Source organism: Rana temporaria, chromosome 1 (assembly GCF_905171775.1).
Source record: "Rana temporaria chromosome 1, aRanTem1.1, whole genome shotgun sequence".
Taxonomy (NCBI): Eukaryota; Metazoa; Chordata; class Amphibia; order Anura; family Ranidae; genus Rana; species Rana temporaria.
In genome coordinates, this window is record NC_053489.1 from 369,017,196 (window position 1) to 369,044,092 (window position 26,897).

Consider the following 26,897-nt stretch of genomic DNA (forward strand, 5'->3'; position numbering starts at 1 on the left):
TGTGTTTATACATTGTGATCATAGACCCCTTAATTGTTCCCCAATATCCTTTTTGTGTATTGTTGCCCAAAACTGAACTACATATTCAAGATAATGTCCTACTTATGCTTTGTGCAGGGGCAAAATTATGTCTCTGTATTTCTGAAATATACAGGTGAAACTAATGTATGAGATAGACTCATCATTACTACATTCAACAAAAGATAGTTCAAGCCGTGATTTGTCATAATTGTGATGATTATGGCTTACAGCTCATGAAAACCCCAAATCCACAATCTCAGAATATTACATGCAATCAATAAAACAAAGATTGTACAGAACAATATCGGACCTCTGAAAAGTAGAAGCATGCATATGTACTCAGTACTTGGTTTGGGCCCCTTTTGCAGCAATTACTGCCTCAATGTGGCGTGGCATGGAAGCGATCAGCCTGTGGCACTGCTGAGGTGTTATGGAAGACCAGGATCCTTCAGCTCTTCTGCATTGTTCGGTCTCATCTTTCTCTATGGGGTTCAGGTCAGGCGAGTTTGCTGGCCAATCAAGTACAGCAAGGTTCGACAAAATCCGGGTGCCAGGTCGCAATTGCGACTAGAATAAGCGACCTGGCGCCTGGGGAAGGAAGCATAGGGCTGCAGAAGGCTGTAAAGCCGCAGCCTCAATTACCGGCCGGCTCAACGTGATCGCTTGGCGAGGGAGGTGGGGGCGAACGGAGACACAGGAGACCCCATCCTGTGTCAAACCCTGAGGTACAGTAATGCCACTGTCATTGAACCAGGTTTTGGTGCTTTTGGCAGTGTGGTCAGGTGCCAAGTCCTGCTGGAAAATGAAGTCAGCATCCCCATAGAGCTTGTCTGTGGAAGGAAGCATGAAGTGCTCAAAAATCTCCTGGTAGACGGCTGCGTTGACCCTGGACTTAATGAAGCCAGGGATATTTATTATAGCAAAAAGTACAAAATATTGTGTTTTTTTAGTTTTTTTTCAAAATTGTCTTTTTTTTTTTTTTAGTTTATAGCGCAAAAACTAAAAACCGCAGAGGTAATCAAATACCACCAAAAGAAAGCTCTATTTGTGAGGATAAAGAGACATACATTTAGTTTGAGTACAACATTGCACGGCTGCACAATTGTCAGTTAAAGCAACGCAGTGCCGTATCGCAAAAAATGGCCTGGTCAGGAAGGGGGCAAATCCTTCCGGGGCTAAAGTGGTTAATGAATGTTAGTGAGCACAAATTCAATAGTTAATCTTTAATTTTTTATCACATCTGCTTAAAATGATAACACAGTTTGTAATCAATAAAGCAAAAGCAGACCCCCCCCCCCCCCCTTAACATGATTACACTATGAATTCTGTTTCCCTTTGTTATGAGATACGGTGGAAGATCCTGATCTCGAGTGACATGATGTGAAAGTTATGACCAAAATGCGTATTTACTTTGCATATCTGGTGAGTGCAAATTTTGAGGGGAGCGATATCACGAGGTGTGGTGAAGGTTTCTTTATATATACACCTGATTACTCCCCAAAGAAACACCCAGAGGAGAACGTTTTATATGGACTCACCTGTCACAGGGTGTAATTAATTTGAACTGTTTGGACGCAAGGTTTGCAATACACCGAATGAGCGCTGCTTTTGCTTTATTGATTACAACCGTGTTATCATTTTAAGCATATGTGATATTGATTGTTTTGTATATACAGCAGCTGATTATATGTTTTTATCTATGGCAATTTATTTTCCATAAGCGCTGGATTAGTGATTCATTTTGCTTTTAGGTTTACTGTAAGATGCCATTTTGGTAATATATAAAAGATGATGTTGTGTCGAGTAAACACATGCCAACATTTCATTAGAATGTCATGTCTGTAGAATGGCAACGAACGATGGTAAATTTAATTATCCAGAGGCGACGCTTTAAAAGTATAGGAGTCCTGCTAATAGAATTATGGTCCTCGCTGTGACTTTCATGGATACCTCATATGTGTGGTGTGATTGGGGCAGAGCTAAACAAGTTTGGAGGGGGGGGGGGGGGGGGAGTGTGGCCTGGCTGGAGCTTGAGCTAAGACTGCCACATACTCGCTTATAGTGGATTTGCAGCGATGTGCGGCTCAATAGATGTTTATGGGATCAGAATTATGATTGACACATGTGACATTTAGCGCGGTGTGTCATAGTAATGTTCATGTTAATGTGCGTATTACATTAATAAATGTTAAATGCGTTAGCACATTACAGTGCCATTCATCACCCCAATACACAAAGTCAATGCAGTGCCAATGCACATGTATTGCAGCGCACCACAACACGCGGTAACATACTACTTTGTGTTATGGTGTGTATGCCAAAATTGATGCAGGTCTTTGTTTTGATCATTTTGGTGCATTGTCAGGTCCATCATGTAACTTTAAAAAAAATGCGTTAATGCAATACGCCAGGGTGCCAAGGTCTGAATAGGCCCTAACTGTTTCTTTGCTCTGGGGCAAAGCATGTTGTAATCTTCTTAAGAATTCTCTCTTTCAGCCTGATTTCTGTTCCAGGGTTCCAGACACTGGTAGTTTCATGTGCTTTCAGCTTTGCATAGAAGTCAGAAAATCTGTTGTAGAGTATGGATATTGGCATGCCATTTAGAATGATCCCAAAAGATATGCAAAGGAAAGCTACAATACGTCCCAAAGCGGTATCAGGAACTGTATCTCCATATCCTACCGTGGAAATGCTTACCTAAAAAATGGAAAATATTAAATCAACAATATATTTTAACACATACATTTCAATGATATAAAAACAATAATACAAAAGGGATACGTTGAACATTTTTCAATCAACAGTCTGAAAGTAAGCAATGGGGTAACTAGATCCAAAATGTAATTATGCATATCAGGGGTGTCAAACTCAATTTCATTGTGGGCCACATCAGCATTATAATTTCCCTCAAAAGGGCAAGTTATATCTGTAAGATTAGATGTCCAGAGCATCCCCTCCCCATATATTAGATGTCAAGAGCCACCCCACCATCAGAAGTTGAGTCCCCCACTCTCCCTTACATCACAGTGCACCCCCCTTTCCTTATGCTGCTGCTGGGAAGAAGATGGATGCATTGCTTGAAAGCAGAAAGTAAGGGTCTTGGAGGAGGACCAGAGGAGGGTTAAAGCTTTCCTGTAGCTGCAGGAGAGGTGTGAGGGCCACATGAAATGGCACCCTTTAGATAAAATAGCCCTGTTTGCACAAAAAAAGAAAAGAAAAAAGCTGAAGAAAACGGCATTCAGAACTATGTACAGAAAAATCAATGTCTGGCTTTATCTAAAAAAAATATCAATCTGCATGCATTTTAATGCTTTTAGTTATGAGGGAATTGCTGAATCTATCAAAAATTCAGCAGGCCTTATGAAGCATCATTTCATTGCAATGTTTTAACAGCCGCAAAACAAACTATTGTGAAAGCATGGCTCTCTATTTCGCTTACTTGGAAGTTAAGTCATGGTTGCATGGTTGGTAAGGCTGAATAAAGGTACTGGTCCATCAAAGTCAACCCGTGTGTGTTTATGCAAATATTCAGACTTTATTGGGAATTTTATATTGAAAAACTAAATTATTATATAGTATGCCTATGATTCAAAAACTGGGTGATTACCAGGCCATTTTAAATAGCAATTGTTGGGTGTTTTTGTGCACCAGATGCTACTTGGACCTAAAAGGACTGCAATAACCTTGTGTATTCCATTTTGCTTTTTTAACAAATCAGCACATGATCATAAGAAGTCACTGGGATCATGTTTCCAAGCATGGTAACCGCTCTTTGATATTTGCAACATTTAAAAACACATTCCTTCAATAAAAGCTGTTCCCGCTATCACCCTGAATTGATCCGGTTTCAGGCTTAGTAAGACACCCGGTTTTGGTCGTACATTGGGAAACACCCACTTTAGCACCCGCAGGAATCTTCCCTCATACAGTAGCGATTCTGACCTGTGGCAACTGAGCAGAAGGCCCACGGCTGGATCACCAAAATGGCCCCGCTCCTGCGTCTGCACAGAAAGCGCGTGGTGGGGAAATGTCCAAAGAGGGGGTGAGTAAACAACTTACCCCAAAGACTGTACCAGGAACATCCCCCAGAGATATGCGCTACTACACCCAGAAGATGGCAGAGAAACCTAGCTGCAATCCTGAGGGCTGTTAACAAGTGTACGGCCTCAGTTAATAACTTACAGGAACGCTTTAGGGGTTTGAAGGAGGAGGACAGCCTGATCAGACAGGATTTGCAAAGGCTAAGAGAGAGAAACGCAACAGCAGAGAGCAGAATCCGTGAAATAGAGCATAAACTTCCCAATAAGGCGCAATAACGTGCGAATAGTGGGGTTACCTGATAAGGGGGAGGGCTTGTAGAGCAGTGGATCACTGATATTTTTGGTAAAAGGGCCTTCACACACCTGTATGTGGTGGAGAGGGCTCACAGAGTCCCTGTCAGGCCACTACTGCCAGGATATCCTCCATCCCCACTATTGGTGCAACTGCTGTATTACAGGGACAGAGAAATGATCCTGAGGCTGGCCAGAGAAAAGAGAAGCATCCAGTTTAATGGTACAAGAGTCTCCTTTTACCCTGACTTCTCAGGCTGCTGTACAGAAGAGTACATCACGCTTTTGTGAGGTTAAAAAAACGCCTGCAGAAGCTGTAGGCCTCATATGCAATGCTATACCCAGCAAAACTATGAATCCCCTCCAGGGGTCAAACCCACTATTTTGAACAAGCCAAACTGATAAGAGGCATGGAGGAGCTCAGCTATGAGGAAAGATTAGAAGAACTAAATGTATTCACTCTTGAGAAGAGGAGAATAAGGGGGGATATGATCAACATGTACAAATATATAAGAGGTCCATACAGTGAACTTGGTGTTGAATTATTCACTTTACGGTCAACACTGAGGACAAGGGGGCACTCTTTACGTCTAGAGGAAAAGAGATTTCACCTCCAAATACGGAAAGTTTTTTTTACAGTAAGAGCTGTGAAAATGTGGAACAGACTCCCTCCAGAGGTGGTTCTGGCCAGCTCAGTAGATTGCTTTAAGAAGGGCCTGGATTCTTTCCTAAATGTACAGAATATAACTGAGTACTAAGATTTGTAGGTAAAGTTGATCCAGGGTAAATCCGATTGCCTCTCGGGGGATCAGGAAGGAATTTTTTCCCCTGCTGTAGCAAATTGGATCATGCTCTGCTGGGGTTTTTTGCCTTCCTCTGGATCAACTGTGGGTATGGAGTTGGGTGTATAGGATTTTACTGTGTTTTTTATTTTGTTTTTTTATTTTTTGTGGTTGAACTGGATGGGCTTGTGTCTTTTTTCAACCTGACTAACTATGTAACTATGTAACTGAAGCCTCAGTGTGGATAGAGTCAAACGAGAACGTGCTCCCGCAGGTTCAAAGGCCTATGGCTGAAGATTGAAGCTCCTGGATACAGCTAAATGCTTTTTCATTTCTCCCCCTCGGTTGAGGGAATTGCTGGAAACATACAATAATTTACTTCACAACATGCAAGTTTGGAACTGAGTTTATCCATGGAAATCTATCTACAATTGCTTGTTCATGACTTTGTTGCCACTGTTAGCGGCCATACAGACGGTTCATGCGACCTGTTGTCCCACACAGTTTTGGAGTACCTGTTGACAACTCTGTACATAGGAGTGCACATTGCTCATGCCTTTGTAAGCGAGTCGCCTGCCATGATCTGGCACGCTGCAACAGTTTGGAGCACCGTTGTGCTTATTGAGTTGTTTTCTTAGGCAAGTTGGTTCCAGCGAAGCAGAATGTTTTCACTATACCCACAGGGAAACAGTAATTGATTCTTTAAAGGAGACTCCGAGGTCGCCACTGGCGTATGGGCCTGTGTCAGAGGGAAAAGCCCCTTCCATTTCCAACCCTCCCCTGGGAGCACGCTATATTTCTCCTGCAATGTATACCCTTACAATGCCGACAGTGACAGTTCTTTCTTGGAACATTAGGGGGGCTACATGACCATTTAAAAAGCTCCATGATTTCATCCTTGCTTCGGAAACATTTGCCTGCTATTTGTGCCTTACAAGAGACCCATCTATTAGCTGACTCTGTTACCTGTTTAAACTTTGGTTGGGTGGGGAAGGCATACCACTCCACTCACACCTCGTGCTCTAGGGGTGTGAGTGTACTGATCCATAGCTCATTAGATTATGAGGAGCTTGACTCCGTGTTGGATGACAAGGGGAGATATGTTTTTGCTTTTTTTACGTTTTTTTTGCTATGCGGGTTGATTTCTCTTAAATGTATTCTTGCTTATACCCCTTCCGTATAATAATCAGGTCCTCTGAGCCCTATTGGAATTCCAAATGAAATATCCCGAGGTGCCACTTTATGTCTTGGGAGATTTCAATTGCTATACAGCCCAGTTTTAGACAAACGCACACAGGGGCGTAACTAGAAATCACAGGGCCCCATAGCAAAATGTTGTATGGGCCCCCCCCCCCCCCAAAAAAAAATGATCGGTCCAAATTATATTATATAGTAGTGATGGTGTCACCCTCTCTGCAGAAGGTAGGACTTATTGCAGAGCTGCAATGTGCAAAATCATAATAAAATGTACAATTGATGTACATATTTTAATAGGATTATATATAGGGGGTTTCACCACTATTTGCACATTGCAGCTCTGCAATGTTTTCTACCATTTGCAGAGGGGGTGACACCATCACTACTATATTGCAATACATTGATTTGCACTGGATATTCATTTATAGGTTTTACCATTACACTTATAAGTCCATTTGTACAATTTTATAGATGAAGTGTTGAGCAGTGCTGCATTTTTTTGCTTTTTATTGATTCGTGTTAGATGAGTGAACTAGCTGACAAGATTCTCTTATTGCTTTTTAGTTTTTTTTGGGTTGTATGGTTGTTTTACTTGATTTGTTATTTCCTCTGTATACTGTAACCACTGGCCCAGCATATTGGTGGTCAGTGTGTCCCCTCTGTATGCTGGTGCTACGTGCAGGAGGATTCTACGTGCAGGATCCAGGAGGATGCTATGTGCAGAGTGCAGGATTCAAGGGGATGCTATGCGCAGAGTGCAAGGCTCAGGCGCATGCTATGCACAGAGTGCAAGGCTCAGGCTATGCACAGAGTGCAAGGCTCAGGAGGACACTAGGCATAGAGTGCAGGGCTCAGGAGTGCGTTGTACAGAGTGCAGGGCTGAGGAGTGCGTTGTACAGAGTGCAGGGCTCAGGAGTGCGTTGTACAGAGTGCAGGGCTCAGGAGTGCGTTGTACAGAGTGCAACAAGGTTCAGGAATTAGTTAAACTGCAAAGATCCCAATTAATTAAATATAGCACTAAAATCTTGATTACCAGCATACAGGAGCCGAGGTAAGAATGGCAGCATCAGATGGATCCCCCACAGAAAATATTGCAGCAATATTTTGCTAAAAATACATTAAATGCATTATTAGCTGACACAAACACAACATAACTTACAACATTTCTGCTACCCCCCCCCCCCCCCCCACAGATTAATGATTATTCAGCCTAGATTCGCATTGAAGCGATTTGGCTGCACAGATTCCTAAAAGTAGTTTCTTTACTTTTGCCGACTTCGGGGTGCAATTTCCATAGACATCTGTGCCGCAACCCACACAGATGTCTCTGAAATTGCCTCTGAAGTTGGGACTGACCTATGGGAGTGAAATGGTGTGAGTTCAGCTGAACGTGCACGATTTAATTCCTCCTGTCAGTGGGAACCTGGGCTCAATATCCATTGAAAAACGGTTTTAAAAATTCTGAAAAAATAAACAAATAAAAAATAGAAATCTAGTGAAATGATTAAGGCTGGGTATACACTGGTGTGATGTGAGAAAGCCTGCGAATCCTGTGCAGGTTCCCGAATCGCACCAGACAGTTCACACGGACATCTGCGAACCGCTGCTTGTGTCAATAGAAAGCCAATGACACCACCAGATCGGTTCTCAGATTGCTGTGTGAACTGTAAAATGGTGCAGGAATCGGATTGCATGGATATTTACACCCAGAAGTGTCACACCCATGAGATCTGATTTCAGTGAGGACCAAAAAAAGAGTCCTGCACCATTCTGGTGTAAATGCGATTTCAGGCATACAGTTTGAATGGCTGAATTTGCATCGCACAGACATTGCATATGATGTGCACAGCAATGCGGTGCAAATCACATGCGATGTCTGTGATCGCACACGTGTGAGCCCAGCGAGGAGGTTATTATAGGTGAGGGAATAGGACTGATCTGGAGTTATGAATACATTTGGACTATTGCTCAGATTCCTATAATGACAGATTTAAGCTATGGGTGATAGAACATGGGACACATTAACCAGATCAGTCAGTGAAGGGTTACATAGTGGTGTCTGGGCTGTGTGATACATGGATGTATAGAGGGGGGTGGGGGTGTGTAAGGGGTGATGATAGTGTAGAGGGGAGTAGAAGTTACATTAGATAGGGGGATGGGAGATTTGTATCAGAACTGAGGAAGAATGACACTAGAAGAGAGTGAGAAGCCATGCTGGATAAGATAGGCTGAGTCAGGAGGATAGTAGAAAACAATACACAGGCTTGTTGGGACAGTGAGTTGGAGGAATGAGATCCACTGTGATGTGAGACAGAAGGAGAGCACAGGGGTGACTGCATGGAGACATATTATGGGCACAATCACTGGGACAAAGAAGGGAGAATGTGAGCAGGACCAGTATCTAGAAGGGGGAGGAGTAATAAACTTACGAGGTAAATAGAAGATCATGCAGGAAGGAGAGCTGACAGCACAGCACTGAGCTGAGTGCAGGGAGAGAATACCAGGAGGCTGGGGATCGGCTGCCATTGTAGCAGAAAGGCAGAGGGAGAGAGACACTGGTCAGCTGCTGGGCACCTTCACTTCCTGTACTTCCCGCTCACTATGCTCTGGGTTGCCTAAAAAAGGGGCGGAGCTCCGCATATTGGCCCCGCCCATCCCGACATCAACCTGACAGATCCACTCAATCTCCCTGCAGCCATAGACTTACTACAGAAGTCAGCGCGCTGAGGTGGGCTCCGCGGATCCTATTCTTTTTTTTTTTCACAAGAAAAGCGGATCCTATTCTTCATCCTCACCGGGCCCCACTCGGCTGCGGGCCCCATAGCGCCCGCGTGGGTCGCTATGGCGGTAGTTCCGCCACTGAACGCACACCTGTTGGGGCGTGGGACTCGCTGTACTGCCCTTAAAAAAATCATAGATGAGGTGGGGTGGAAGGATCCCTGGCGAGCACAGTGAAGCAATTCTCCTGCTTTTCCAAGAGCTACTCTTCGTTGTCACATATACACTTATGTTTATGCTCTTTTGCGGCTTAACAATATATTTCGGAGGCTACATATACCAGAAGTGTATCGAATCACTCTCCATTGATTGTGCAACTGGAGGCTTCCTTCCGCTGTGGCCAAGGTTCCATGGAAGATGAATGCATTTTGGCTACATCTCTTCCCTTGCCATGAGCAGACTGAATCTCAAATTATAGACTTCTGGCACATTGATGGTTTGAGTGCAGACAATATCTGGGAGGCCCTTAAAGCTGTCCTTAGAGGAATATTTATTAAAGAGATTCAGGCTATTAAGCAAAACATGAATGCCCAGAGGGAGACAGAGGATTTAGAGGCAAAATTCATTGCCAACCCGACAGATGCTAATAGGGAGGCATGGCTGTCAGCTCAGGAGGCTCTCTACCGAACCACTACTACGGCAGCAGAGTGAAAACTTATTTTTAATAGATTGGCCTTCTACGAGGAGGGTGAACACATTGGTCGCTTCTTAGCAAAATTAGCTACTTCCCAGCAAGTATTCCCCTCTATTTGGGCGTTACGCATGCATACTGGCCGTGTGACTAACTCCCCAGACCAGATTATGTCAGAACTTGTAGACTATTAGTCCTCCTTCTTATATGTATCCAAACAAATGTATTCATTGGAATCTCTGACCGATTACCTTGATACTGTCCAATTGCCTAGTATGTCTGACTCCTCCAGAGGGCAACTGGATCGCCCCTTGACTTTGAAAGAATTGCAGTTGGCGACCAGTTTGTTCCCTAACTCTAATGCCTCGTACACACGATCGCGATTCCCAAAGAGAAAGTGCGGTGTGAGCTTTTTGTTGCAAATTCTGACCGTGTGTATGCTCCATTGCACTTTTTCGGTCAGAATTCCGGCCAAGAAAGCAGCATCTCAATTTTCATGACAGGAAAAATTCCTGTCGCGAATCGCATTCATCTGTATGCAATTACAATGCGCAAAAAAAGTGCATGCTCAGAATCAAGTACGAGATGGAAGCGCTCTGTCTGGTAAAACTAGCGTTTGTAATGGAGATAGCACATTCGTCACGCTTCAAATTATTGGATCTTTTAATGCAGCGCATTCTTTTGATTTTTATAATGCTAGAATAAAGAAGTTGTTTTGCTGCTGATATTTACACAGAGTTCTGACAAACTTATTTCTTTATTATTTCTTGTGATCTCATGAATAATCTTTTTCTTTTTTAAAGCCATATCTCCATAAAAATGTTTAGAATTTATTTTGTCATCTTTTTCCTTTTTTTTTTTTTTTTTTAATCCAGATCTCCATTTTTTGGGATTATTTAAAAAAAAAATTGTGTGTCAAGTTAACACAACAACATTATTATCTTGTATTTTTTAACCTCAAGGAGGTTGGTGTTGGTGTCCCTTGTTAATTTGACATTGTATTTTTGAAATGTACCTGCCTACTTACAAACTGTCCTTTTTTAAGAAAAACACATGCAAGTATTTACTGAAATAAAAACAACCATTTATTCTGGCTCTTAAAGAAAATAAAGAGGAAGGCAGCGATGGATAAACTGCTGGAATTTGTGAAGTCTTTGTACCCCAGGGCAGACATCAAATTTTTGGAAAAGCAAATTGGTAGCTTGAGAAGCCCATACAATAGGGAGCACAATCTGGTCATGGACTCCCAGAGATCAGGAACAGCAGCAGATGACATATGTGTCCCCAGTCTGTGGTACTACAACAGCCTGCGTCTTCTGTCAGACCAGACTGAACCCAGGTCATCACTTTCTTGTCTTCTTTGTAGCCTTCCCTCCACGCGTGCTTCCACGCTGTGGTGTTGTGGCAGGAGGAGGAGGATGGTGGAGCTCACAAAGGTGGGTATCTGAAGTCAGTTTGCCCCTCAACCCCTTATTTAGGACCAGGAAAATGATATCCTCACAGATGAGGCATTGGCCCTGCTCCATTAGCTGCATTTTGGATTCTACCATGCAGGCATAGGCCTCATTAACGCTGGGGGCGGCTCTCAGGGTCTCCTGAGCCTCCCTAATGAGGCAGAGTGCTGCCACGTCCATGTTCCTCCCCCTCCTGGGCATTTTTTTGGAAGGTGGAGCGGAGGAACCTGTGATTGGGTGAGGCGCAGTGGCGGCTGGTGCTCAAAATTTTTTTTGGGGGGGGGGGGCGCAAACACTGTGCCCATCAAATGCAGCCACTGTGCCCATCAAATGCAGTCACTGGGCCTATAAAATACAGCCACTGTGCCATCAATTGTCACCACTGTGCCATGCCATCAATTGTCACCACTGTGCCATGCCATAAAACGCAGTCACTGTTCCATGCCATCAAACACAGCCACTGTGCCATCAATTGTCACCACTGTGCCATGCCATCAAACGCAGCCACTGTGCCATCAATTGTCACCACTGTGCAATGCCAAACGCAGCCACTGTGCCATCAATTGTCACCACTGTGCCATGCCATCAAACACAGCCACTGTGCCATCAATTGTCACCACTGTGCCATACCATCAAAGTACCACTGTGCCATGCCATCAAACGCAGCCACTGTGCCATGCCATCAAACGCAGCCACTGTGCCCATCAACTGTCACCACTGTGCCAATTGTCGCCACTGTGCAAATTGATGCCACTGTGCAAATTGATGCCACTGTGCCCTTTAATTGTCGCCACTGTGCAATGCATGAATCTATGTTATTGTAATCCGTGGCGGTGCGAGAGCCAGAGGGGGCGGCGCTCTGGCGCCCTCTATAGACTCACCGCCACTGGTGAGGCGACTGGGCCTGGCCACATCCTGGCTGGCACTTGCCCCAGCCACCTCCTGGCTGGCACTTGCCCCCGCCACCTCCTGGCTGTCACATTCTGGATCTTCATCCATGCTGATGTCTTCCTGTGTGAAAAAAGGGACATAGTTTTAGTTTTTCATTCATCAATCACACACAATTTTCAGCTCATGACTGTTGCAAATTGAATGTTAATAAATAGAAAATTGTACCAATCATTTTTGGCAACTACTCTATTGATATGTAAATCACTTTTTGGTAAATCATTAATTTGTTATCAATAATTAAATCTACTTTACATCATTAATATTAGGACAATATCAAATTGTAAAAATACTATACCTGGCTCCAGCTGGGATCCTCCTCTTCTTCCAGGATGGAAGAACCACATTAGTCCTGGGAAGCCTCAGCTGGGGTGGAGGGAAGGGGTGCCGGAAGAGTAGAAAGTGATGGCCTCACTTCAGTCTGGTAATCCAGAAAACTCATCCTGCTGTAGTACTACAGACTGGTTACATACACATCTGCTGCTGCTGCTGCTCCTGATTTCTGGGAATCCATGACTTTATTCCACTCCTTCTTGTATGTGCCCCTCAAGCCTCCAATTTTACTTTTCAAAAAACTGATGTCTGCCTTGGGGACATGCAGCTTTACAAATTCCAGAAGTTTTTCCATTGCTGCCTTCCTAGCTGGTTTGTTTTTGTGGAGTGGGTTTTTTATCACCCACAAACAGGGCAGATCCCTGTACCTGTCTAGGAATTCACAGAGGAAATCAGGGTCCTTAAATTCATTTTCTCTGCAAGACAAAACACAAGAGAAATACTAATGTCAGTCTAAACTCTCATAATCTTATCCCAATATAGGCCTCAATCTAGAAGCAGTATAGGCCACTGATGCCCCAAATAAAAATCTTACCTTCTTTCTTGCAATCGGCACTTCCTCTGCTCACAGATCGTACGTACTACGCAACCACATTACCCTATATACACTACGCATGTGTGAAACTCGGCCCGCGTTGCCCGTCCCTGACTTTTTTTCTAGTATATTCCCCGCCCCTTCTCTTTTGGCATGCAGTGGGAAACGACATGGCAGAGACACAGCTGGTGGCTTATAATTCCACTAACGACGAGGAAAGCCCAGAGCCAGAAACATCACGATCCAGGAGGAGATATAAGGCCTCAAATATGTCCTTTGTAGAGATGGGCGGAGATGGTGGACATCTTGAAGAGGACCGACTATGATGGAAAGCATGGGCCGTACAAGAACCCTAATGTGAGAGAGGTCAAGATCATGTCTAAAGTTGTGAGGGGTCTGCACAGGAATTTGGGGGTATGACGATCCAAAGGAGCAATTGAGGAAACGCTGGTCAGACCTGAAACTGAGGGAGCATGATCAATACAGAAGGATCAAGAGAATGCTTCAAAAAAGTACATATTTCTCCAGTGTTCCTAGTATTATTATAACTTGCATGTTGCTCCATGTGCTTTTCTTTACTGTTGTACAGTTTAAAATAGCAACTTGCAGGCTCATGGGCACAGTAAATCGATTGTATTAAACATTGTTAGTTCGCCCACTAATAATACAATGTTTTTGACAGATACAGGGTTAACTGCATTTGGTCATGTCTATTTTTATTAAAAGTTTAGTACATTGTTGTCTAGATGTGTTTGTAACTAGAATGAAATGTAAACTTGATTCAGTGTAAAGGAGAGGACACTCAGCAGCTGTGGGACAGCAGAACAACCTTTTTACGGTGTCCCAAACAGGTGCTCCAGTGGATACTTGGGGTGTCTCCATGTGAGAAATTTGTCCAAAAAAGGTAAGTATTCCAGCTTTGGTAAGGAAAAAATTATGTCTTCAGCTTGGAACTCTACCAAAACAGACAACTGTACCCCACTTCCAAGCAATGTTTTATATTCCTAAGTATACCTTTTGTTTCATTCACATAGGGGAGCAAAAACTCAGAGAACAAGACTCAGAGGACACCAGGAACCCCACACCTCCTAAAGAACAGAAAGAACCCCAACCTCAGGATGTGGAGGAACGAGAGGTGTATGAAGTGGGCGAAATTGTCACCACAAAAGGTCAGTGTCGGCCATATGACTGTCCGATAGAATTACTTCCAGGGGCAGAGATTCCATTTGGACGAATATTCCCTCTCTCTGAAATGGAATTAGGAACTCTGCGACAATACATCGATGAAAACTTGGCTAAAGGCTTCATCCGAGCCTCCTCTCCTGCCGGTGCCGGAATTTTCTTTGTTGAAAAGAAAGACAAGACTTTAAGACCATGTGTGAACTATAGGGAGCTAAATAAAATCACCATAAAAAAAACGCTACCCTCTGCCACTAGTTCCTGAACTTTTCCAGAGATTCCGTACGGCCCAAGTATTTACTAAACTCAACCTCCGGGGTGCCCGGACACTTTGAGTATCTCGTGATGCCCTTTGGGCTCTGTAACGCTCCGGCATCGTTTCAGCACTTTGTAAATTATATTTTCTGGGAATATCTTGACTACTTCATCATCATCTATTTGGATGACATCCTCATATTTTCGGATACTCTGGAGCTTCACTGGACACATGTAAAAACAGTGCTGCTCACACTAAGAAAACACAGACTTTACGTGAAAGCGGAAAAGTGTGTTTTTCAAAAAAATTAATACAATTCCTAGGACTGATCATCTCCACTGGCGGTATAGCTATGGATCCACAGAAAGTGCAGGCAATCCTGGATTGGCCAACTCCATCAAATAAGAAAGGGGTGCAAAGGTTTGTGGGCTTTGTAAACTTCTATAGAAGATTTATAAGGAACTTTTCTTCCATCATCTCACCCATAACCCAGGTAACCCGCTTACATATGCGCTTCCAGTGGCCCTCCGAAGCCCAAACTGCTTTCCAGAGACTGAAGTCATTGTTTACCTCTGCACCCATTCTTCAACATCCTGATCCTGCCTTGCCATACATCTTGGAGGTCGATGCCTCAGAAGTAGCCACAGGGGCAGTCCTTTCACAGCGCCAGGGACCCAAGTCTTTGCTTCACCCCGTGGCCTTCTACTCACGAAAAACGAGCCAGCCCGAGAGGAGCTATGATGTAGGTGATCGCAAACTCTTGGCCATTAAAACAGCCTTAGAGGAGTGGAGATACCTTCTTGAGGGGTCTGCTCACCCCATAATGATATTTACAGATCACAGGAACCTCAAATACATCCACACTGCTAAACGCCTGAGACCCTGTCAAGCTCGCTGGGCTCTAGTCTTTTCAAGGTTTACCTTCCACATTACCTACCGCCCTGGCTCCAAGAACGGAAAGGCTGATGCCTTATCCCGAATGTTCCCCCGATACTCTAGAAGAGACAATATCTAGCACAATCCTGTCACCTCAGAACTTTCTTTTGATTCAACCTGATCTAAGATCTTCCCTTAAACAGGCTTCCCTCCAATGCCAGGAACTAGAAGAATCCTCTCTAAGAAACCATGGGGGGTATCTCTGGCATCAAGACAAGATCTTTGTTCCGCAACAAGCCCGAATTCAGGTCCTTAAGACATTGCATGACCACCAACTCGCTGGCCACTTCGGAGTGCGGAAAACTACGGACCTTATCCAACGATCCTTCTGGTGGCCTACCTTGAAATCTGACTGCAAGGAGTTTGTTAGCTCCTGTACTACTTGCCAGCGAAATAAAGAGTCCAACGTCAAGTCTTGGGGTCTGTTACGTTCACTGCCAGTGCCAAAACAACCATGGAGAAATACAGGTGGTTCTCAAAAAATTTGCATATTGTGATAAAGTTCATTATTTTCTGTAATGTACTGATAAACATTAGACTTTCATATATTTTAGATTCATTACACACAATTGAAGTAGTTCAAGCCTTTTTATTGTTTTAATAATGATGATTTTGGCATACAGCTCATGAAAACCCCAAATTCCTATCTCAAAAAATTAGCATATTTCATCCGACCAATAAAAGAAAAGTGTTTTTAATAAAAAAAAGGTCAACCTTCAAATAATTATGTTCAGTTATGCACTCAATACTTGGTCGGGAATCCTTTTGCAGAAATGACTGCTTCAATGAGGCGTGGCATGGAGGCAATCAGCCTGTGGCACTGCTGAGGTGTTATGGAGGCCCAGGATGCTTCGGTAGCGGCCTTAAGCTCATCCAGAGTGTTGGGTCTTGCGTCTCTCAACTTTCTCTTCCCAATATCCCACAGATTCTCCCCAGACCATCACTGACTGTGGGTACTTGACACTGGACTTCAGGCATTTTGGCATTTCCCTCTCCCCAGTCTTCCTCCAGACTCTGGCACCTTGATTACCGAATGACATGCAAAATTTGCTTTCATCCGAAAAAAGTACTTTGGACCACTGAGCAACAGTCCAGTGTTGCTTCTCTGTAGCCCAGGTCAGGCGCTTCTGCCGCTGTTTCTAGTTCAAAAGTGGCTTGACCTGGGGAATGCGGCACCTGTAGCCCATTTCCTGCACACGCCTGTACACGGTGGCTCTGGATGTTTCTACTCCAGACTCAGTCCACTGCTTCCGCAGTTCCCCCAAGGTCTGGAATTGGTCCTTCTCCACAATCTTCCTCAGGGTCCGGTCACCTCTTCTCGTTGTGCAGCGTTTTCTGCCACACTTTTTCCTTCCCACAGACTTCCCACTGAGGTGCCTTGATACAGCACTCTGGGAACAGCCTATTCGTTCAGAAATTTCTCTCTGTGTCTTACCCTCTTGCTTGAGGGTGTCAATGATGGCCTTCTGGACAGCAGTCAGGTCGGCAGTCTTACCCATGATTGCGGTTTGGAGTAATGAACCGGTTTGGAGTAATGAACCAGGCTGGGAGTTTTTAAAAGCCTCAGGAATCTTTTGCAGGTGTTTAGAGTTAATTAGTTGATTCAGATGATTAGGTTAAGAGCTCGTTTAGAGAACCTTTTCATGATATGCTAATTTTTTGAGATAGGAATTTTGGGTTTTCATGAGCTGTATGCCAAAATCATCAATATTAAAACAATAAAAAGGCTTGAACTACTTCAGTTGTGTGTAATGAATCTAAAATATATGAAAGTCTAATGTTTATCAGTACATTACAGAAAATAATGAACTTTATCACAATATGCTAATTTTTTGAGAACCACCTGTATATATATGGACTTTATAGTAGAGCTGCCCCCATCCGAAGGATTTACAACAATCCTGGTAGTTGTGGACCGCCTATCCAAAATGGCGCACTTCTTGCCCATGGCAGGAACTCCTTCTGCCGCAGAGACGGCCAAAATTTTCATAAGGGAGATAGTCAGACGTCATGGCCTTCCTGACAGAATTGTGTCTGATAGAGGGGTACAATTCACCTCCTGATTCTGGAGAGAGCTCTGCAAAGCACTATCAATTGAAGTATGCCTGTCCTCAGCCTATCACCCCCAAAGCAACGGTCAAACTGAAAGGACTAACCAGACCTTAGAACAATACTGGCGTTGCTTCTGCTCCTTCTCCCAGGACGACTGGATCTCTCTACTCCCTTGTGCAGAGTTTGCTTACAACAATTCAGTACACTCAACCACCAATCAATCTCCGTTTTGGGCCAACTATGGTTTCCATCCTTCATTTCTACCTAACATCATTCCGGAAGCCTCAGTCCCAGCAGTTCAAGACAGGATAAGTTCCATTCAGGCTAATTATCAAAACCTCCGGCTAACCATGCAGAAAGCGCAAGAGGACAAGAAACAATATGACAAGAAGAGGGGAGAGAGTCCTAGTTTTGTGGTTGGAGATAAGGTCTGGCTCTCTTCAGCAAATCTCAGGCTCCCTTGTCCCTCCCGGAAATTGGGTCCAAGATTTATCGGTCCATTTGAAATTAAACGAAAAATCAACCCAGTAGAGTTTGAACTGTTACTACCAAGTTCGTATAAAGTGCATCCTGTGTTTCACGTATCTCTTCTTAAATCTGTTGTCTCTAGTCCTTTTCCAGGAAGAGAAGAAGACCCTCCGCCTCCGGTCTTAGTGGGAGATGAAACCGAATTCGAGGTAGAATCCATCCAGAGGCTGCCCCTTGGGGAGGGGCACTGTCAGGGAAATGGCCGTGGAAGTACTGGCAATCTTGCCAGTAGAAGAAACTGCCTAAGGCTGTGTCAGGGAAATGGCCGTGGAAGTACTGGCAATCTTGCCAGTAGAAGAAATGGCCGAAGGCTGTGTCAGGGAAATGGCCGTGGAAGTACTGGCAATCTTGCCAGTAGAAGAAATGGCCGCCAGAGGCACATCATGTGACATGTGGATCCCCCTGCTGGCCTATAAAAGGCTGCCACTGTCTGACCCAAATTGCAGTATTGTCGTCAACTTTCTGTGTTCCTGTGTCTGTTTACCTTGTAACTCCTGGCTTGACCTCTGCTTTTGGCTTGACCTGTGATCCCGATTATCTCCTCGCTCTGACCTTGGCTTGGCTGACTATTCTTCAATCCACTGCCCACTGTTTATGACCCAGCTTGCTCCTGTTTGCTCTTGGACTGTCTCTCTGTATATGACCTCTGGCCTGGCTGCGAACGCTGCGAACGCTGCTCCTGGTTTACCCTGCAAATGCCTACTCAGGACTTCTTCTTGCACGGCTACTGACAACCAGTGTTGTAAGTAACGGCATTAAAATAAACACCGTTACCTAACGCAGCCCCTTTTGAGGGTAACAAGTAATCTACCAGATTACTCTTCCCCTCACGGTAACGCCGTTCCCATTACTTGGGCGGCGTTCCCTCAATTACATGTACCGGTGTCAGCAGCCGTCGGCCATCCATTATTAAAAAAACGCACCTTCTCCTCTGACTGTTCCGTGATAGGTGGAACACTAATTTTACCAGCAGAGCCTCTGTTTAGTGTTCAGCCTATCACAGATGCCTTCTCATCCTCAGCCTCCGTGATAGGCGGAACACTGAACAGAGGCTCTGCTGGGAAAATTACTGTTCCGCAAACAGGAGAAGGTAGGGAGATCGTCGTCGAGGCATGTTACAGATGGCACAGTGAGGCATGTTACAGATGGCACAGTGAGGCATGTTACAGATGGCACAGTGAGGCATGTTACAGATGGCACAGTGAGGCACGTTGCAGGCACAGTGAGGCATGTTACAGATGGCACAGTGAGGCATGTTACAGATGGCACAGTGAGGCATGTTACAGATGGCACAGTGAGGCACGTTGCAGGCACAGTGAGGCACGTTACAGGCACAGTGAGGCATGTTACAGATGGCACAGTAATGCATGTTACAGATGGCACAGTGAGGCATGTATGATGGCACAGTGAGGGGTCGTCTTATACAGTGAGTATATCCCAAAACCAACATTTTAGCTGGAAAATTAGGGGGTTGTCTTATACGCCCAGGCGTCTTATACGCTGGCAAAAAAAAAGTCACAGTTACTTTGCTGTTTTTAAAGTAAGATGAGCAACACTGCTGACAGCGCTACCCAGCGCACCCCAGCCACATTCTGCTTACCAGCCTGTTACAGCACTACTGGCAACCCGTGCACCTTTGGGCACCATATCCCCTGTATCACTCCCAGGGGAACTCTGAACTTAGCCTGCAAGGGGCGCCCTCTGTGCCACTCGGCCTCACATCAGAGACTTGACAGGGACGTATTTGGACATTCCAACATGACAATGATCCAAAACACAAGGCCAAGTTGACCTTTCATTGGCTATAGCAGAATAAAGTGAAGTTTCTGGAGTGATCATCTCAGTCTCCTGACCTCAATATCATTGAGCCACTCTGGGGAGATCTCAAACCTGCAGTTCATGCAAGACAGCTCAATAATTTGCAGGAACTGGAGGCTTTTTGCCAAGAGAAATGGGCATCTTTACCATCTGAGAAGATAAAGAGCCTCATCCACAAATACTCTGTCATTGATGTTAACCACTTGCCGACCGCCCACCGTAGTTTTACGGCGGCAGGTCGGCTCGGCTGCGCAAAATCACGTAATATACCGTGATTTTGCATTTCGGCCACTAAGGGCGCGCCCCCTGGTGCTGATGCGAGTGCCCAGGGGGCGCGATCACCGCCGGGCACCCTCGATCGCTCGTGATAGAGCGAGAACCCGATCTGTCATTTCCCCTAGTCAGTCCCACCCCCCCTTCAGTTTGAACACAATGAGGGAACATAATTAACCCCTTGATCGCCCCCTAGCGTTAACCCCTTCCCTGCCAGTGACATTTTTACAGTAATCAATGCATTTTTATAGCACTGATCACTATAAAAATGCCAATGGTCCCAAAAATGTGTCAAAAGTGTCCGATGTGTCCGCCATAATGTCACAGTACCGATAAAAAATCGCAGATCGCCGCCATTACTAGTAAAAAAAAAATATTAATAAAAATGCCATAAAACTATCCCCTATTTTGTAGACGCTATAACTTTTGCTCAAACCAATCAATAAACGCTTATTGCAATTTTTTTTTACGAAAAATATGTAGAAGGATACGTATCGGCCTAAACTGAGGAAAAAAATAGTTTTTTTATATATTTTTGGGGGATATTTATTATAGCAAAAAGTAAAAAATATATTTATTTTTTCAAAATTGTCGCTCTATTTTTGTTTATAGCGCAAATATATATATATATATTTTTTTTGCAAATTTTTTTCCCATGAAAGTGGAGTTACTCTTTAAAGCTGATCTCACGCTTTAGTAAAGTTTAAAGCGGTGGTTCACCCTAAAAACGACTTTCTCCTATTACACTGCCCCCCCACATTACAATACGATTATGCCTATAATTTTTTTTTTGCTGCTGTTCATACCTGGGTACAGCTATTCACCCGTGTCCTCCGGGTTGCGAGTCCCGCGGGAGTGGGCCTTCCTAACATGGTGGTGATTGACGTTTTGACAAAAAAACGAGCTCCCCCCGTCGCGTAAGCCGCGTCACGATTGGCGAAAGGAGCCGAACGGCGATACGCAGGCGCAGTATAGCGGCGACTCGCCGTTCGGCTCCTTTCGCCAATCGTGACGCGGCTTACGCGACGGGGGGAGCTCGTTTTTTTGTCAAAACGTCAATCACCGCCATGTTAGGAATGCCCACTCCCGCAGGATTCGCAACCCGGAGGACACGGGTGAATAGCTGTACCCAGGTATGTACAGCAGCAAAAAAAAAATAATAGGCATAATCGTATTGTAATGTGGAGGGGCAGTGTAATAGGGGAAAGTCGTTTTTAGGGTGAACCACCGCTTTAAGTAGTTTATCTGGACCAAGCTGCTCTAAACTATTTGCTTCACTAACATATGCAGCAGCTGTGAGCACTGTATAAAATGTATATAACCTCAGTTATATACAGTATACTGTCAGTCCTACTCCAGACACAAGATCAAGTCAAGCTTTTCAGCCATTCCGGGTAGCTTTATATTCTTTGAATGAATACAAAGCTTCCTCTGATTAGCTGAAGTGACATCATCCTCTCGCATCTCAAACTCAGCCAGAGGATTGAGCATTCTTCAGCCCGACTCCATTTTGTGCTAGAAGTGGGATGGAAACTTCCTGTCCCACACCCGGAACTCAGCTCTGTATACTGTATGTAACTGAGGCTACATAAAGCTTATACAGCGCTCACAGCAACTGCATCTGTTAGTTAAGTTAACAGTTAATTTGGACAACTTTCTGAAATGTATTTAGGATTCAAAGATCTATGTTTAATATTCATTTTGCTCCCCTAAGCAAGCAGCTTGTGTATATATAGTGAAATATAACAATGAACGCAAATAATGGCAAAAAATAAAATAAAAAAATTGCAGAAAATAACAATATTAAATATGTGCCAGAGGTGCATTATTATCTGTAGTTCTCAATATGTCACTAAAGAAAGACATACTGAATGCTTGTCATCACCTTACTAAATAATAATAACATGGAGTGATATCTCTACACTTGGGTTTCTTAACTCTATTAGGTACATGTTTATTGTGTAAAATATTTACTATGTACCCCTGGTGTGTGTTAAATTACAATTTAATTCTCCTAAACTAAGCATATACAGTTTTTCATGTACCCGATAAATGCATACCTTCGATTTCAAAATAATGTCTTATGCCTTCAAAATATAAAAATAATTATTATTATTTTATTTATTTTTTGAAAAGCCTATGGCGTGTGAACACACCCAAAAAACTCCACCCGGTGCAGAAAAAATGTGCACACACATAAAGAGTGTTCACAAAAACGTGCAGACGGGTGCAACATCAAGTGGTCCTCCTGTGAAGAGGGACCCAAACCCTGATCCCCCGGGGCGTTAGGCTCCAGACGGGGACTGAGGTACTGTGGTCCGAGCAACCAAAGCCGACACGGACCCAACTTCCTCGGAGGGACTGCCGAAACAGAACCCTCCCAGTACTAGGTGGGGCTCCCCCGAAGGGAGACCCCATGAGAGCAGGCGAACTAAGCCAGAAGGCCATGACCACCCACTCCCAAGACGTTCAGGGCTGGCCCGAGGACCCGCACCCTACTAATCACACAGTGACAAAACGTGCACAACAAAAAAGTGACAAACACAGGCTTAAATAAAATAAAGTGGGGGAAGGGATAGTGGAGAGGAGAGTGAAAGAAGTGGCCATTGTGGTGAAACAATGACCAGGCCCTCCGGCCAGGAATAAAAAATTCCTCCGGTCCTAGCCAAAAGGCCCGGCCCAGGAGGCAGGTGCTAAAAAAAGTGTGTATCTGGTGCAGTGACCGTGGTATCTTAAATCAATGTGTCCCTCACACACAGTGATCGTCAGATACCCCTGGACTGCCACTCCAGGGGCACATGCACCATAGGCTTTTCGTTCCATATCCGACCCCCCGACCGGCCAGTGCAGCCCTCCACCCCTGCCAGCTAGAGAGCCCTTCAAGGTTTTCTTGGGGAGAACTGCCGCTCAGGTAACAGCCTCCACCAATACTAGCCCCTCCAGACCCTCCGTCAACCCAGCGGATTTGCATGGCTCTGCCCCGTCCTACCACAGGGCATTACCAGCTCCTCCAACCGGATCGCTGACAGAGATAGCACTTACACCAGCCAGCCAGAAGGCCAGACTAGAACTCGGCAAAAAGACCAAGACCAAGCGCAGCACCCATCCTCACCAGGAGCACCCTTCCAGATGGCTCAGACTCAACCATGGGCCGGCCCCCAGTATTCTGTCAGGCAGCACAGCGTAGTCCCTGCTGAAACCATCCTTCCAGGTGCAATGACATTATTGGATTGCATCCACCCTCATGTAGGAGGTGCTTCAGCGCTCCGCTGACAACTGATAAGGACAGATACCACACCCAGTCCCAGCCAAAAGGCCGAGAAGCGGCAGGGAAGACAACCACGATCAGCACGGCCTAGAGTGTGCAATAGCCGTGCCTCGCCCTGGGAGAACCACCTTCATGATCATGGTGTCTCCCCTGCTACATAAGATTTACATTTGAGATTGGTATAATAGGTATATTATATCTTACATTACTCAGAAGTATCTCCAAGAGTACTTGTACCACATATTGAGATTCACTTGCCTACATAATACCTCAGTACAAGTGAAGTACAGGTATATGTGTTTCTGCTGTTTTTGAGCTTTGAGTCTCTTGAGTTATTTTATAGTTATAGCAATAGTAATTACCAAAATAGAAATAACAGGAAAAAGCTTACCGCTGCCCACCACCAAGCATCGGGAATGCTGGTAAAATTGGTCCCAGGTATATCATGCTCCACAGAATACATAAGAGCAGAGAATGTAAACACTCCCATGGCAATAAACAAGAATAAACAACAAACTTGTTGATAGCATTGGCGGATGGTGAAACCAAAAGCTCTGAGCCCTGTGGAATGACGGGCCAGTTTTAGTATCCGAAATATGCGCATTAGGCAGATAATTTTTAGCACCTTTCCGAACTGTCCTACTTGCTCCATTTTTTCAATATCATCACGGTGTACATGTATGTCTGCTTCTTCTGAGAACCTTTCAAATATGACCTGAATGTAAAATGGCAAAATAGCAATAAGGTCAACGATATTCAACACTGTTTTCAGGAATCGTTTTATATCTGAAGCTGAAAATAATCTCATGATATATTCTGTGGTGAAATAAATGACACAGATAACTTCCACATGTTCCATATAAGATTTACCATAAACATTCATGTGTTTCAGTTCCTCTACTGTGCTTAGACACATGGTAACAACAGAGAGTAAAACAAAAATGCTGGATACTATGGCAATGATTTTGGCTGGAATGGATGAGTAGGGGTTTTCTACTAGATTCCAAATTTTTTTCCGTACACCACCAAACCACTTGCCTTCAAAGTACTTTTCGTGGTCAAGATAATCAATTTCGGCTTCAAGCTCCCTCTGTATTTTAAGATGCTCATTCATCTCATCCTGATGTTCTTCAAAAAGACTTCTGCAACATTTCTGTGTGTAGTTGAAATTAATGCCCCAATATTCTAATTCCTCAAGAAAATTAGCTGGGCACAACTCATCCATTATCCATAGAATACCACTGTGATAGAAATGGAAAATATAGCAAAAAACAGATGGATCCCGATCAAAAAAATATTCATTCCTCTGCACCGAGAAGTCATCACAAAAGTCCAGCCTCTTGATTGGGTCAACACAAGTTGCCATTCTTCCAATTCTAGTAACAGGGTATCGTGCTGCTGCATGGCAGTTGATCTGAAACTGTTTTCCTCCAACATTGAGGTTAAGGAAAATGTAATTCGTTTTTGTTGTTGAATACACAAAGCTGGGTTTTTCTTGGTCAGAGTTTCTCTCTGGAACAGTGAAGCAACAAGTTCCAGTGTATATATCAATCAGACTGTGAGTGTGATCTCCATTCTTTACATTAGCATAGGGGCCTTTTCGTCTGATACATGCATCCTTCATGATCAAAACAAATATGACACAGCAAAAAAAAAAATAGGACATGGGAATATTGTAGCAATGGATGGTTGCCTTCTTTGCATGTCCTAACAACAGTTCTTTTTTGCATCTAATGTAATCCTTTTCTGGAATAAAACCGGATAGAAGAGATGATTTAGCAATGGCCGTCATGGTTAAAAACAGCTTTTCTTTAATAGGATTGGCCAAGTGTCACATAAGTACATCAAGAGCCAAACAGATTAGTTATATTAACCCTGTAATTGCCAGGGCTCATTTTTACGTGAAACAGTCCCACAATGGAGTATGGCACTTTAAATTGCAAGGTGGCTAAAGATAATCAAACTTTTTAAAAGCTTCTCTGCTGGCAGTTTCTATAAGTATTTACCTTCGAAATCAGTCCACAGCATGTATATCCACAGTAAGTTTCAGATGTTCCCAAACTGTTGTTCCTTTTTTTGACTTGAAAACTAATTTAGAAAGCAGCTTTATTTAATTATAGGAGAACATGATAGTTTTGGTAAGGGCATTCTTATGTTTTGAAGGTGCTTTGTACCAATGGCAATGCTGCATGTCTAATTGCTGGTAGAAGTAGGACGCTCGAGCAAAGAGTTACCTATAGAAATGGAGTTTGTATCTATATGCTGAGTAAAAGCTGTTGCAAACTGTATGTAGATTGTAGTGTACCTCAAGCACCAATATACTGTAGATTACAGGAGTTTCAATCTAGTTCAATCCTATGTTTGACAAAGCAATGTCCCTGCCATCAAATGCCACGGTGGTGTAAAACCTATGCTTAGTCAAATATTTAGGCCCCTTTCACACTGGGGCGTTTTTTTGGCGTTATTCAAGCGTTTTTCAGGCGAAGCCTCATCTGCAATCCCAATGCTTTCAGAGCCCTTTCACACTGCCAGCGCCCAAAAAACGCTGGTAAAGCACCGCTAAGACCCTAACGTTTTAGGGCGTTTTTGCAGTGCCTCAGTGTGAAAGGGCAAGGCGTTTTTACAGCGCTTTCAATTCATTTCAATGGAGAGGGGCGTTTTTGGAGCGTTTTTTTTCAGCGCCCAAAAGCTGCTCCAAAGATGCTGCTTGCAGGACTCAGTGTGAAAGGGTTTATTGAGATGCATGGAGAGCATTTTAATAGCGCTATTTCTAATGCTAAAACGCTGTAAAAACGCTTCAGTATGAAAGGGGTCTTAGGCCCCGTACACACGAGAGGATCTATCCGCTGGAATTTATCCGCGGACCGGTTTCAGCGGATAGATCCCCTGGTGTGTACGATCCAGCGGATATTTTTCCGCAGATATTTAACCCCGCGATGGATTTCCAGCGGATCAAAATTTCTTAACATGCTAAGAAATCGATCCGCTGGAATCCAGTCCAGCGGATTGATCCGATGGTCTGTACAGACTCACCGGATCAATCTGTCCGAATCCATCCCTCGCATGCGTCGTAATGATTCGACGCATGCGTGGAAGTCCTTATATTACAGCGTCGCGCACGTCGCCGCGTCATCATCGCGGCGACGGCGCGACACGTCACCGCGGAGGGAATTCCGCGGGGATTTTGATCTCATGGTTAGTACAACCATGAGATCAAAATCCGCCAGACCGGATCCGGACCGTTTCCGCGGATCGATCCTCTCGTGTGTACTAGGCCTTAGTGTTCAATATATTCTCAAACTACTCCTGTCAGTTACAATTGCAGTTTTACAAAGATATTCCTGAGTACTCATGTTTAACTAGCCCAATCTCTGGCATTTTCCCTCCCCCTTTCCATTTACCATAGCCTAGGAACCATCTGCTAATACAATTAGGTAATCATTAATTGTAGCAGGTGGATTTAAGTAGGATCCTTTGGAGTAATGCACTGATTATATAGATGGTTTGGAATCTTCATTCACTAAAGCCTCGTACACACGATCGGATTTCCGTCAGACAAATCCGTGGAATTTTGTGC

At 44.1% G+C, this 26,897-nt stretch overlaps 1 protein-coding gene and 1 non-coding gene across 2 annotated transcripts; both read right to left on the reverse strand.

Annotated features, from left to right (window-relative positions):
- Window positions 1-1,318: 1,318 nt before the first annotated feature.
- Window positions 1,319-25,393, reverse strand: LOC120910602 (potassium voltage-gated channel subfamily V member 2-like). Its single transcript, XM_040322362.1, has 2 exons — window positions 23,712-25,393; window positions 1,319-2,718 (listed from the first exon to the last, which is right to left on the reverse strand). Exons 1-2 carry the CDS (start codon window positions 25,110-25,112, stop codon window positions 2,455-2,457), a joined length of 1,665 nt encoding a protein of 554 aa, XP_040178296.1. The 5' UTR covers window positions 25,113-25,393; the 3' UTR covers window positions 1,319-2,454.
- On the reverse strand, window positions 23,327-23,485 carry LOC120925741. Its single transcript, XR_005746934.1, has one exon. It is a non-coding gene; the product is annotated as a U1 spliceosomal RNA (small nuclear RNA).
- Window positions 25,394-26,897: the final 1,504 nt, after the last annotated feature.

Excerpts from the sequence above, each read along its gene's own strand:
- LOC120910602 (XM_040322362.1), bottom strand. The coding sequence starts at position 25,112 with ATGACGGCCATTGCTAAATCATCTCTTCTATCCGGTTTTATTCCAGAA. Across the intron at positions 2,719-23,711 it reads ATGCTTGGTGGTGGGCAGCG|GTAAGCATTTCCACGGTAGG; the intron begins GTAAGCTTTTTC and ends TCCATTTTTTAG.